The sequence below is a fragment of the Corvus kubaryi genome, unplaced genomic scaffold (genome assembly GCF_017639235.1).
Source record: "Corvus kubaryi isolate FWS band 111438036 unplaced genomic scaffold, C.kubaryi_AGA036_p1.0 36523, whole genome shotgun sequence".
Taxonomy (NCBI): domain Eukaryota; kingdom Metazoa; phylum Chordata; class Aves; order Passeriformes; family Corvidae; genus Corvus; species Corvus kubaryi.
In genome coordinates, this window is record NW_024580883.1 from 414 (window position 1) to 14178 (window position 13765).

Here is a 13765-nt window from a genome sequence, read left to right on the forward strand (position 1 = left end):
TCCCTGTGTCCCCCTGTCCCCTTGTCCCTCCCTGTCCCCATGTCTCCCCCTGTCCCCTGTCCCCATATCTCCCGCCTTGTCCCCGTGTCACTCCATCCCCTCTCGCCTGTCCCTGTGCCCTCCCCAACCCCATGTCCCTCACAGCCCCATGTTCCCACGTCCCCCCGTCCCCTCTCCCCGTCCCTTTGTCCCCCTGTCCCCTCTCCCCACCCCAGTGTCCCCCTATCCCCCTGCCCCTGTCCCAGTGTCCCTCCCTGTCCCCACAGACCCCTTCCACATCCCCCCCACGTGTCCCTGTGTCCCCCCATGGCCTCCTGTGTCCCTCCCATGTCCCTCCCGTGTCCCCCCAGTGTCCCCCCAGTGTCCCTACCGTCTGCCGGTGACCCAGAGGTCGCTGGCCTGTCCCCACACCAGGTAGTCCTGTCCCTTGCGCAGGTTCAGGCTGTCCCTGCACTGCTGGTGGCTCACGAATGTCCTGCTGCTGCCGGCGGGGTCCTCGTCCGTGCCTGGTCACAGTGTCACCGTGTCACCGTGTCACCGTGTCACCTCCACCCCCCCAAACAGAGCAGCTGTGGTGGCACCACCCCCCGCTGGCACTGGCTGTCGGTGGGACCAGGTCCCTCTGGCTTTGCCAGCAGCTTCGGGGGTCCCCAACGCACCTGGGTGGCACCGACCCCACCTGGGTGACATCAACTCATTTGGGTGTCCCCAACCCACCAGGGTAACCCCAAACTCCCTTGGGTGACACCAACCCCACCTTGGTGACGTCAGCCCCCTTATGTGTCTCTAACCCACCTGGGTGTCCCCAAAACCCTTGGGTGACTTCAACTCCCACCTCTGTGTCCCCAGCCCCAGATGACCCTCACCGTGTCCCTCCACGGGGTGGCCTCGTCCCCCCGGAGGTGGCCGTTTCTCCCCCTTGGTGGCCTTGTCACCCCCCCCCCGAGGTGGCCTTGTCCCCTGCTCGCGGTGGCCGTACCCATCTTGATGACCGACAGGACCTTCATGACGTAATTGTCGTGGGACGGGGTCTCCTCGCGGTCCACCAGCTTCACCTTGTACACTGCCAGGGGACACGGGGACAGCGCTGTCATTCCCGCTGGGGTGGCCCCGCTGTGTCCCTCCCTGCCCCTTTGATGTCCCCAATGTCCCCACCCACAGCCTTTCTGTCCCCAGCTCCACCCACCATGACCCAATGTCCCCAACGTCCTTGATGTCCCCATTGTCCCCAATCCCCCAATGTCCCCAATGTTTCCAGTCTCCAATGTCCCCAACCCCCAATGTCCCCAATATCCCAAATGTCCTTGATGTCCCTGATGTCCCCAGTGTCCCCATTGTCCCCAATGTCCCCAATCCCCCAATGTCCCCAATGTTTCCAGTCTCCAATGCCCCCAACCCCCAATGTCCCCAATATCCCAAATGTCCTTGACGTCCCCAATGTCCCCAGTGTCCCCATTGTCCTCGTGTCCCCAATCCCCCAATGTCCCAAATGTCCCCATTGTCCCCAATGCCCCCATTGTCCCTGCTGTCCCCGCTGTCCCCATGTCCCACCAAAGTCCACTCCAGGCTCGCAGGCGCGCTGGATGCGTTGGTTGACGGTGATGGCCTCGCGTTGCTCCTGCCGGTTGAAGCAGCTCTCTGTGGGGACACAGGGACATCATGGGGACATCATGGGGACATCATGGGGACATCATGGGGACACAGCCATGACAGGTCCAGCAGGGACGTGTCCCCATCACAGTCATGACATGTGACATCTCATCAATGACGTGTCCCCACCACGGGCATGACGTGTCCCATTGTGGCAGCGATGTGTCCCCACTGCAGCCATGACGTGTCCCACCATGGCAGGGACATGTCCCCATCACGGTCATGACGTGTGACATCTCGCCATTGTGTCCCACCATGGCTGTGACTTGTCTCATCCTGGCTGTGACATGTCCCCATCATGACCGTGACGTGTCCCACCACGGCAGGGACATGTCCCCATCACGGTCATGACATGTGACATCTTGCCATTGTGTCCCACCATGGCTGTGACTTTCCTCATCCTGGCCGTGACATGTCCCCATCATGACCGTGACGTGTCCCACCATGGCAGGGACATGTCCCCGTCGTGGGGGGGACACGTTCCCATCATGGCCATGAAGTGTCCCACCACATCAAGGTGTTCCATCGTGGCCATGACATGTCCCCTCATGGCCATGGAGTGTCCCACCCTGCCAGTGCTGTCATCCCATCCCACCCCCCGTGTCCCCGTGTCCCCAGCGTCACCTTCGGCACAGCGACAAACGTCCCCCTGGCAGATCTTGTTCAGTTTCCCTCCCTCCTTGTCCGGGTGGTAGAACCGGGTGCAGCGATCGTCTGTGGGGACATGGGGACAGCCGGGACATCAGGGGACATGGGGGGACAGCAGGGGACATCAACTGAGGCCCAGCAGGAGGTGTGGGGACAGCGCGGTGACATCGGGGTGGGGACGCTTAGCGGGGGAGGAGAGTGAGGGGACGCAGAGCGAGGAGATCAGTGGGACGAAAGCACAGGAGGGGACATGGAGGGGACTTCGGAGGGTGTGGGGGTGGAGGGGACCCAAGGATGACCCAGGGCACCCCAGGGTGATCCAGGTGACAAGGGTGACCCAGGTGACCCGGGTGACACACCAATGCTGTAGTAGCTGTAGACGCTGACGGCCGCGGGCTGGATCAGCCCCACCTGGAACCTCTGGTGGGCCTTGAAGGCGAAGCACTCCTGGGCCCTGTGAGACACCTGGGGACAGCGCGGGGACACGGGGGCATGGGGGTGGCCCTCAGACAGACTGTGAAGCACCTCCCCAACCCTCCGGTCCTGTCCCCAGCCATGTCCCCGTGCTGTCCCTGGAGCCGTCTCTGTCCTTGTCACCACCTTGAGACTGTTTCTGTGTCACCCACTTCTGTCTCCAACACTGTCTGTCCCCATCCCATCCTTGTCCCCCTCCTGTCCCTGCCCATGTCCCCAACTCCCTCCTGGTCCCTGTCCCATCCTGTACCTGTCACCATCCCTGTCCTCTCACATCCCTGTCTCATCTTGTCCCTGTCCCCATGTCCCTCCTGTCCCCATTGTCCTCTGTGTCCCCACCTTCATCACCATCCTTGTCCCCTCCTGTCCCTGCCCATGTCCCCCACTCCCTCCTGGTCCCTGTCCCATCCCTATCCCATCTCTGTCCCTGTGCAATCATGTCCCCATTCCTCTCCCATCTTGTCCCTGTCCCCATCCCTGTCCTGTCCCATCCTCATCCCTGTCCCCATCCCTTTCCCCACCTCCCAGTTCCCACCCCCGTGTCCCCAGTGTCCCCTCCGTGTCCCCACCTTGTCCAGGTAAATGACGACGTTGCTCCGCTCCTCTCCCTGATCCAGCTCGAACTTGGAGATGTACCTGTCCACCCCCTCGGACAGCTGGGGACACCGGGGACAGCGTCACGCTGGGCACGAGGGACACACGGAGACACGCGGGGACACCAGGGACACCGTGACATGAGGGACATGCAGGGACACGCAGGGACACCGGGGACCCTGTGACACCGGGAACAGGGGACACACAAGGACACGTAGGGACACCGGGGGACACCATGACACCAAGCACGGGGGACATGCAGGGACACATGGGGACACACCGTGACACCACGGGGACATGTGGAGACAGGGTGACATGGGGAACGCAGGACATGTGGGGACATGTGGGAACACAGAACGGCATCAGGACATGGGGACACACAGGGACACGGTGACACCGGACACGTGGGGACACGCAGGGACAACAGGGATGTGGGGACATGTGGCAGTGTGGGGACATGGTGACACACAATGGCACAAAAACGTGGGGTCCCCTGTCTCACCCAGGTCCCCCTGGGTGTCCCCATGTCCCCACACTGACCCTCCTCAGGTCCTGGACATCCGGCGAGAAGCCCGTGAGCATGGACACATCCAGGATGGACATGGTGGCATCCACGGTGTCCAGGTACCTGTGGGGACAGGGCTGAGGCCACTCCCGCCTGTCCCAACCACCCCAGTGTCCCCAGTGTTCCCATTCCCAAGGGTCCCCATGGGACCAGGTGGCGGCTGAGCCCTGTGTGTCCCCGTTGTCCCCATCCTTTCCCTGACATCCCTGTGTCCCCATTCCTCTCCTTGTCCCCAATGTCCCCATCCTTCTCCCTCACATCACTGTCCCCCCAATGTCCCCATTCCCCTCCCTGTCCCCAGTGTTCCCATCCTTTCCTTGATGTCCCTGTCCCCAGTGTCCCCATTCCCCTCCCTGTCCCCAATGTCCCCATTCCCCTCCCTGTCCCCAGTGTCCCCATCCTAACCCTGATGTCCTTGTCCCCAGTGTCCCCACTCCCCTCCCTGTCCCCAGTGTCCCTCCCTCGCAGTCCCCTCCTTGTCCCCTCCCTGCCCCCGCCGTCCCCAGTGTCCCCACCTGGTGCAGATGGTGATCTTGACAGACCTGATGACATCCTCCTCTTCCTTGCCTGGGTGGGGACAACAAGGGGACCTTGAAGAGGACACGGGGCGCACAGAGGGGAGGCGGAGAGGGGCTCGGGGGGACACAGCGAGGACAGGGAGGGGACAGTTGGGGACTCACCCATGTTCACCTCCTCCACGTTCACGCTCAGGTCGAAGTTGTCACATTTGTTGTCCTTCTCGGGGACCTTGGCGTGGTACACGGTCACCACTGTCATTGTCCCCTTGCCCACGCCCTCGGCCTTCACGGTGAATTCCTCGTTCAGCTTGGTCTGAGGGGACAGGGGATGTTGGGAAGGGACAGGGATGTCCCCAGGAGGAACAGGAAGGGGTGTGTGGGGACATGGAGGGGACATAGAAGGGACAGGGACAGGCAGGACGCGGAGGGGGTGACAGCGTTGCAGAGATAGAGGGGACAGGGATGTTGAAGGACACAGAGGGGACACGGAGATCAGGAGGAGAAGGAGGTGACAGGGATATTGCAGGTCAGCGCAAGGGAGGGGACAAGCTCAGCCTGGGACATGGAGGTGACAGGGACATCCCAGGGAGGGGACAAGGTCATCCTGGGATATCCCAAGCCTTGCAAGGACACAGAGGGGACAGGACACGGAAGGGACAAGGACAACCAAGGCCATGGTGAGGGGGCAGGATGGTGCTGAGACTCAAAGAGGCCCAGAGGTGACAGGGACAGGGTGACATGGTGACATGGTGACACGGCACAAGGTCATCCTGGGATATCCCAAGCCTTGCAAGGACACAGAGGGCACAGGACATGGAAGGGACAAGGACAACCAAGGCCATGGTGAGGGGGCAGGATTGTCCTGGGCCATAAAAGTGACAGGGTGACAGTGACAGGGACAAGGGTGCCAGGTGCCAAGGTCATCCTGGGACATCCCAAGCCTTGAGAGGACACAGAGGTGACAGAAAGGACACGAACAACCAAGGCCATGGTGAAGGAACAGGATTGTCCCAGGACACGAGGTGACAGGGAAAAGGTGCCAGGGTGCCAGGGTGCCAAGGCCACAGGGGACAAGGTCACCCTGGGACATCCCAAACCTTGAGAAGACACGGAGGAGAGAAAACGTGGAACGGACATTGAAGGGACATGGAAGGGACAAGAACAACCAAGGCCATGGTGAGGGGACAGGATTGTCCTGGGACATAAGGAGACCCAGAGGTGACAGTGACAGGGTGACAAGGACACAGGGGACAAGCTCAACCTGGGACATCCCAAGCCTTGAGAAGACACGGAGGTGACAGAACACGGAAGGGACACGAACAACCAAGGCCGTGATGAGGGGACAGGATTATCCTGGGACATGAAGGTGACACATGGCGGGTGCCAGGTGACAGTGCCAGGGACAGGGACAGGTACCTCGGTGGAGCGTGCCACCAGTGCGTTGCGGTTCTCGATGCGGTACTTGACGGGGCTGGCGCGGCGCGGCAGCAGCACTGACACGTCCAGCTCCAGTTGCTGCTGGGCCTCTGCGGCCACCTGGTACTGGGCCAGCGCTTGGAACACCAGGATGGTGGCCTGAAGGGACAGCAGGGTCACCAGGGCTTGGGGACAATGGGTGGAGAGCCCACAAGGGCTTCTGAGTGGACACTGGAATCACTGGGGTCACCAGGGCTTGGGGACACCAGCCGTGTGTCCACCTAGTACTGGGCCAGAGCTTGGAACACCACGATGGGGGCCTGAGGGTCACCGGTGACACCAGGGCTTGGGGACAATGGGTGGAGAGCCCACAAGGGCTTCTGAGTGGCTGAGGGGATGCCAGAGTCACCAGGGTCACCAGGGCTTGGGGACACCAGTTGGAGTGCCCATGAGGGCTCCTGGGTGCCCCTGGTGGCCTGAGGGTCACCAGGGCTTGGGGACATTGGCTGTGTGTCCACATGGTACTGGGCCAGCGCTTGGAACACCAGGGTCACCCCTGAGGTGACCCCCATGCCCTGAGATGTCCCCAAAACCACAACCCCCATCCCTGTCATCCCCAGGGCCACCAGGTGCCCCTGAGATGTCCCCGCGGGTGGCCGGGGGTGTCCCATGTCCCACCTGGGTGGAGCCGTAGCCGCCTCCGTAGTAGTTCTGCTGGGCGAGCCACCGGACCACCGGCCCCGCCAGCTCCGACTTCTTCATGTGCACCAGGGCCAGCAGCGCGTAGGACGTGCCCTCGATGTTGTAGGTGCGGGCATTGCGCTCCTCCCAGCTGGCCCCGCCTGCGGTGACAGCGGGGACAACCTCAGACACCAGGGACCCCACAGCCACCTCACCCCGAGCCTGAATTACAACCCCAGGTGAGGTGTCTCCTCTGGAGGATCCAAAACCACTTCTGGAGAACCTCATGAGAACACAAAACCACCTCTTCTGACCCCAGTTTCAACCCTTTGGACCCCAAGGTGAAGGTGTCACCTTTGAGAATGTCAGGAGGACCCAAACCCACCTCCCCTGACCACAGTTTCCACCCCCAGGTGAGGCTTCAATTCTGGAGAACCTCATGAGAATCCAAAACCACCTCCCCTGACCCCAGTTTCCACCCCCTGTTGAGGTGTCACCTTTGGAGAACCTCACGAGGACCCAAAATCTCATAAGGACCCAAAACCACCTCCTTTCACTCCAATTTCACCCCCAACTGAGGTATCACCTTTGGAGAACTTCATGAGGACCTTCTCGCTCTTGAGCTTCCCAGCCAGGGCCAGCGCGTAGGATGCCAGGGCCACCGTGTAGGGCCGGGCCAGCTGCTCATAGCGCCGGGCCAGGAAGTTGGCAGCTTTGTTGATGCTGTCATCCAAGCTCTGGGAATAAAGGACGGAAAATTTGGGATCTCAGGTGGCTTCCATGAGGGCCTGGCACCTCAGGAATGTCCCTGTCCCCATGTGGGGTCACTCACGTTGACGTGGTCCTTGCAGATCTCCCGTGCCTCCTCCAGGGCGATGAGGATGAAGGCGGTGAGGGACACCTCAGGCTCGGCGCCTACGTAGCCTCCCTGGGGGATAAAAAAGAGGGAAAAATCCTCAGGATCGGGGTTTTCCCAGCGAGTTCTGCCCCACCCAACGCTCGGCCATGCCCCGGGAACCCATTCCAAAAATCTGTCCTTGACCAGGCCAAGGGACACCCAAGGGACACCCAAAGAATCTCCAAGGAACACCCAAGGAATGTCTGACCTTCACCTGACCTTCACGCAAGGAACACCCAAGGGACACCCAAAGAACCCCCAAGGAACACCCGAGGAATTCCTGGGGTTCACCTGACCTTCCGCCAAGGAACACCCAAAACCCAACCGAATTTCACCCAGAGAATACCCAAGGAATTCCTGAGCTTCACCTGACCTTCACCCCAGGAAAGTCCAAGGAACACCCAAGGACCATCTGACCTTCACCCAAGCTTCACCCAAGGAAAACACCTCGACTTCACCCGAAGTTCCTCTGACCTTCAGCCGAGGAATACCCAAAACCCACCCAAACTTCACCCAAGGAACACCCAAGAAATTCCTGAGGTTCACCTGACCTCCACCCCAGGAACACCTGAAGCCCACCCAAGACCCTCCCACTCTTCACCTGACCTCCACCTGAGGTCCTCCCAACCTTCAGCCACCAGCAGTGACAGGGTTGAGGTGTCCTCCTACCAACATCTCCTTATGGATGACGGGAGCGTCCTCCTGGAAGACCCCATCCGGCTTCTGCTTGTTGAGGATGAGCCACTTGACGGGGCCACAGATCTCGCTGTGCTCGATGTCCGTCAGCTTGCGGGCCATGGCGAACACCTTGACCACGTAGGCGGTCAACCTGGGGACGGGGACACCTGAGTGTCGCATCTGGGCCTGTCACCCAGGCCAGGTGGTGGCGGTGGCAGCAGGACCTCACCAGGTGCTGGAGGGACGGTTGATGAAGGCGGCGTAGGAGCTGTCGGGCTTGCGGAAGGCCAACTGTTGGGTGTAACCTGCGAGGAGATGGACGTTGGTCAACGCAAGGGGTGGCCGGGGGTGACCTCAGGCCACCAAGGTCCTCCAGTCATTGGTCAATGCGAGGGGCGGCCGGCGGTGGCCTCAGGCCACCAATGTCCTCCAACCGTTGGTGAATACAAGGAGTGTCCAGGGGTGGCCTCAGGCCACCAATGTCCTCCAACTGTTGGTCAACCTGAGGGATGTCCAGGGGTGGCTTCGGGCCACCAACACCCTTCAACCATTGGCCAAGAGAAGGAACACCTGGAGGTGCCATCAGGCCACCAGCGCCCTCTAACTGTTGGTCAACACAAGGAGCACCCATCCAAGCTGAGGAAGCCTTGGGCCACCAACCCACTCAGTAGCCCATCCCAGTGCAAACCAGTAACTCCAGAAACCCCAAACTGGTGGCACCCAACCCACGTCTCCAGAGGGGCCATCTCCTGCACCACCTCAGATGATAGGGACATTTTGTGACCCGAGGGAGGCCACTGAGGGACGTTCCCACCCTTTTGAGGACATTCCCACCATTTTGGGGCTGCTCCCACCTTTCCTGATCAGCTCGATGGCCCCGGCCCGGCGGTCGATGCCGAAGTTCTCCCACTGCATGGTGTTGTCCAGGTAGTGGACGGCGATGACCGTGGGCGTCAGGGCGATCATGTTCTGCTCCCCGCAGCCCGACGGGGTCACGATCAGGTGCTTCAGCTTGGCCCCGTCGATGGCCTTCTCCACGATGATGGACACGGGGTTGCCTGGGCCACAAGGGAACATGTCACGCCCGGAGATGTCCCTCCCACCTGTCCCCTCTCCAGGTTGTCCCCACCTGTGTCCCCTCCCCGGCGCTCACCTTGGATGCTGACTTTGGTCTCTGACTCCGTGTTGGGGACGATGTCCGAGAGATCCGCGGCCTTCACTCGCTCCTCCTGCACCCCCTCTGTGCGACGGGGTGGACATGGGTGACCCCAAATCCTCCCCGTGTCCCCCCCAGCGCTCAACCCTGAGGTGACCCAGCCCCGCCCCACACCAGGGTGTCCCTTGTCCCTCCAGACCTTCCAGGGTCACACCAGGATGTCCCTTCTCCCTTGAAATGCCCCAGCTCTGTGGTGGTGGGATGGGTCTTGGCCCCAAAGATGACCCAGACCCACAGTTGGACTTCCCTTGTCCCCAAAGATGTCCCAAACCCACAGTGGGCCTTCCCTGGTCCCTCAAGATGTTCCAAACCCACAGTGGGCCTTCCCTGGTCCCTCAAGATGTCCCAAACCCACCGTGGAACTTCTCTGGTCCCCAGAGATGCCCCAGTGGGACCTCCCTGGTCCCTCAAGATGTCCCAGACCCAGTGGGGTGTCCCTTGTCCTCCAAGATGTCCCAAATTTGCCCTTGGGGGTACATCCTCCATCCCCTGAGATGTCCCAGACCCACAGTTGGACTTCCTGGTTCCTCAAGATATCCCAGACCTGCTCTTGGGGGTACCTTCTCCATCCCCTGAGATGTTCCAGCCCCACAGTGGGACCTCCCTTGTCCCTGAGGTGCCCCAGACCCCGACCCAGGCGAGTCCCCCCGTGGGGCCGAGCTCAGACGTGGTCACTCACTGACTCCCTTCTTCTGTGGGTCCAGCTCGACGATCTGCACCGTCTTCTCCAGCCGCATCCCCTCGGGCTGCCCAGGACAGAGTCCGGCGCTGAAGGTGGGGCTGGGTTTGGGGTCCTCCCCTTCCCAACCCCTCTGGACCGGCCGGGAAAGGCCTCCCAGTATAAACCAGCACCCCCAGCTCAGGTGGACACAGTGGGACACCCCCAGGAGGCCACACTTGGCCATCCTGAGGGGACAATCCTTCATCCCAGGATGAACCACAGAATCACAGAATCAACCAGGTTGGAAAAGACCTTTGAGATCATCGAGTCCAACCTGTGACCCATCACCACCTTGTCACCCTGACCATGGCACCGAGTGCCATGTCCAGTCTTGAACACCTCCAGGGATGGGGACTCCACCACCTCCCTGGGCAGCCCCTTCCAATGTCCAACCACCCTTTCTGCGAAGAACCTCTTCCTAATGTCCAGCCTAAACCTCTCCTGGCACAGCTTAAGGCTGTGTCCTCTTGTCCTGTCGCTGGTCACCCAGGACAAGAGACTGACCCCCACCTGGCTGCCCCCTCCTGCCAGGGAGTGGTGGACAGTGATGGGGTCACCCCTGAGCCTCCTCTTCTCCAGGATGAACAACCTTGGAGCACGTGTGCTCCAAACCCCTCGTCAGCCTTGTTGCCTTTCTCTGGACACGCTCCAGCCCCTCAATGTCCATCCTAAATTGGGGGCCCAGAACTGGACACAGCACTCGAGGTGCGGCCCAACCAGTGCTGAGTACAGGGGGACAATCCCTGCCCTGCTCCTGCTGGCCACTCCATTCCTGATCCAGGCCAGCTGCCATTGGCCTTCTTGGCCACCTGGGCTCATGTCCAGCCTGCTGTCCATCAGTGCCCCCAGGTTCCTCTCTGCCCGGCCGCTGTCCAGCCACTCTGTCCCCAGCCTGTAGCCCTGCAGGGGTTGTTGTGGCCAAAGTGCAGGACCCGGCACTCGGACTTGTTGAACCTCCCATGGCTGGGTTTGTCCCTTGTCCCCAGCCTGTCCTGGTCCCTGTGCAGAGCCCTCCTGCCCTCCAGCAGATCCACACTCGCTCCCAGCTTGGTGTCATCTGCAGATTTGCTGGTGGTGGACTCAATCCCCCCATCCAGATCATCAATAAAGATATTAAATAAAGATATTAACTCAATAAAGACATTAAATAAAAACACTAAATCGATGAAGATATGAAGCAGGACTGGCCCTACACTGACCCCTTGGGGACACCACTGGTGACCAGAGGTGGCACCATTCCCCACTACACTGAAGAAGGACACAGGGACATCACCGTGCTGGGGACACCTCAGGGACACCACCATCACTCACCACGACTCTGAGCTTCTTCTTGACCCCGTCGCCCACGTACTGGTTGCGGACGGCCGCCTTGACCTCGATGTCCAGCAGGCCGAGCTTGAGGGGGATGATGACGAAGGACACGGTGCGCGAGGACTCGGCCTTCATGCGCAGCACCTGCTGGTAGCGCTGCTTGGCCGTGGAGGGGCTGCACAGGTCGGGGTTGTAGATCAGCTCCACGCGCACCTGGACGGGGACAGTGGGGGGGTCACACGTGTGGTCCGGGGAGGGTCACGGCGTCCCCAGAAAATGTCCCCAACTGACCGTGATGTCGTGCAGCCAGTAGTTGTAGAGGATGGCGCGGATCTCCACCTGCTCATTCCTCACCACCGAGTAGGGCAGGCGGAGGTCGATGAAGAAGTCCTTCATCACCGTGATCTCGTAGGGGTCGGCCACGCACAGCCCTGGGGTTAGGGATATGTGGGTTTGGGGTTGGGGGACACCTCGTGTCCCCAGAGGCCTTCAGAGGTCCATGGAAGCCCAGGGAGTCCTCACAAGGTTTAGGGGATCCATCAAGAACTGTGGGATCCGCTCAAGGTTTAGGGGATGCCTGAAGTCCCATGGAGTCCTCCCAAGGTTTAGAAGGTTCCTCAAGTCCCACAGAGTCTTCCTAAAGTTTAGGGGATCCCTCAAGTCCCATCGAGTCCTTCCAAGGTTTGGGAGATCCCTCAAGTCCCATGGGGTCCTCCCAAGGTTTAGAAGATTCCTCAAGTCCCATCGAGTCCTTCCAAGGTTTAGGAGATTCCTTGAATCCCAAGGAGTTCTCTCAAGCTTTAGGGGATCCCTCAAGTCCCACTGAGTCCTCCCAAGTCCCATGGAGTTCTCCCAAGATTTAGAGGATCCCTCAAGTCCCATCAAGTCTTCCCAAAGTTTAGGAGATCCCTCAAGTCCTATGGGGTCCTCCCAAAGCTTAGAAGATCCCTTGAGTCCCAAGGAGTCTTCCCAAGATTTAGGGGATTCTTCAAGTCCCATTGAGTCCTCCCAAGCTTTAGGAGATCGCTTGAATCCCAAGGAATTCTCCCAACGTTTAGGGGAACTCTCAATTCCCAAGGAATTCTCCCAACATTTAGGGGATCCCTTAAGTTGCATGGAATCCCCCCAAGATTTAGGGGACCCCTCAAGTCCTATGGGGTCCACCCAATGTTTAGAGGATCCCCCAAAACCCAAGGAGATCCCTCAAATCCCAAGGACGGCCACCAAACTTTGGGGCATCCCCACCTCAGATTTTGGAGATACCTCAAATCCCAACAAACCCCTCCAGGTTTTAGGGGACCCTTCAGGTCTCAGGGACCTCTGCCAAGGTTTGGGGGATTTCTTTGACCCCAGAAACTCCCTCGTCCTCCATGACCCCATACCCTTGGAAGGGGAGAGGCTGACGGCCAGGACCTCCCAGGTGGTGATGGAGTCCTTCAGGTACACGGGCAGCGTCTTGGCTGAGACCCTGGAGAGGACAGGAGTGACCAAGGGGGTCACAGCCCACCCCAGGCCAGGCTCAGGGGGTGTCACCATGGGACTTCCCTTGTCCCCAGAGATGTTCCAGACCCACTGTGGGATTTCCTTGGAACCCAAAGATGTCCCAAACCCACAGTTGGACTTCCCTTGTCCCCACAGATGTCCCAGACCCCCAACCAGGACCAGAAGCTTGGAGATGACCCCTAAGTGGACCAAGGGGTCCTGAGGCAGCTCCAGGGGGTCAGCAGTGACCTTTGTCCAGATTTGGGGTGACCATAACTGGTCTCCAGAGATGCCTGAGCTGGCCAGGGAGGGGGTGACCATGCCCAGGCTGGGCTGTGGGGTGGGACGGTTGTGGGACCAGGGGTCCGGGGGTCCAGGCTCACCCCAGCTCGTTGGGCGGCTCCGTCAGCTGCTCCACCTGCCACAGCCAACTCTCGGGGAAGAGGCTCCGCGAGACGATGTCGCTGTCCGACAAGAACGGACTGTCGTCCTCCTGGCCTGAGGGTGGTGACATCGGCCTTCTCGAGCGTGACCTCGGGCCTCCGACCCCTGAGTGGAGCCGGTATCACCCCAGCGCCACCCCAGTGCCATCCCATCACCACCCCTGGTCTTGCCCAAGCAAGGCCACCCAACCGCCACCCAAGCGTTGCCCAACGTTCATCCAAGGGTTGTCCAAGGACTGCACAAGGAACGCCCAAGGGTCACCTGACCTTCACCCAAAGAACACCCAAGGAATGCCTGAACTTCACCCAAAGAAGACCCAGGGAACACCCAAGGAATGACCAAGGAATGCCCAAGGAAAGACCAAGGAACGCCCAAGGAACATCTGACCTTCACTCAAGCTTTGCCCGAGGAAAATGCCTCAACTTCACCTGACCTTCACCAAGGAACACCCAAAACCCACCCGAGACCC

The 13765-nt window shown here is 60.4% G+C and overlaps 1 protein-coding gene across 1 annotated transcript in view; it reads right to left on the bottom strand.

Annotated features, from left to right (window-relative positions):
- Positions 1-333: 333 nt before the first annotated feature.
- Positions 334-13765, bottom strand: part of C3 (complement C3) — a 24853-nt gene continuing 11421 nt past the window's right edge. Inside the window, exons 17-38 of the mRNA XM_042019939.1 lie at positions 13236-13401; positions 12753-12838; positions 11662-11801; positions 11371-11583; positions 10018-10084; positions 9276-9362; positions 8977-9180; positions 8352-8427; positions 8114-8273; positions 7379-7474; positions 7133-7283; positions 6544-6707; positions 5866-6024; positions 4612-4762; positions 4447-4498; positions 3907-3994; positions 3342-3428; positions 2658-2763; positions 2275-2364; positions 1552-1638; positions 980-1063; positions 334-506 (exon numbers count right to left, since the gene is read on the bottom strand). Coding sequence (XP_041875873.1) covers positions 367-506; positions 980-1063; positions 1552-1638; positions 2275-2364; positions 2658-2763; positions 3342-3428; positions 3907-3994; positions 4447-4498; positions 4612-4762; positions 5866-6024; positions 6544-6707; positions 7133-7283; positions 7379-7474; positions 8114-8273; positions 8352-8427; positions 8977-9180; positions 9276-9362; positions 10018-10084; positions 11371-11583; positions 11662-11801; positions 12753-12838; positions 13236-13401 — 2654 coding nt within the window. The 3' untranslated portion in view covers positions 334-366. The remainder of the gene's footprint in view (positions 507-979; positions 1064-1551; positions 1639-2274; positions 2365-2657; positions 2764-3341; positions 3429-3906; positions 3995-4446; positions 4499-4611; positions 4763-5865; positions 6025-6543; positions 6708-7132; positions 7284-7378; positions 7475-8113; positions 8274-8351; positions 8428-8976; positions 9181-9275; positions 9363-10017; positions 10085-11370; positions 11584-11661; positions 11802-12752; positions 12839-13235; positions 13402-13765) is intronic.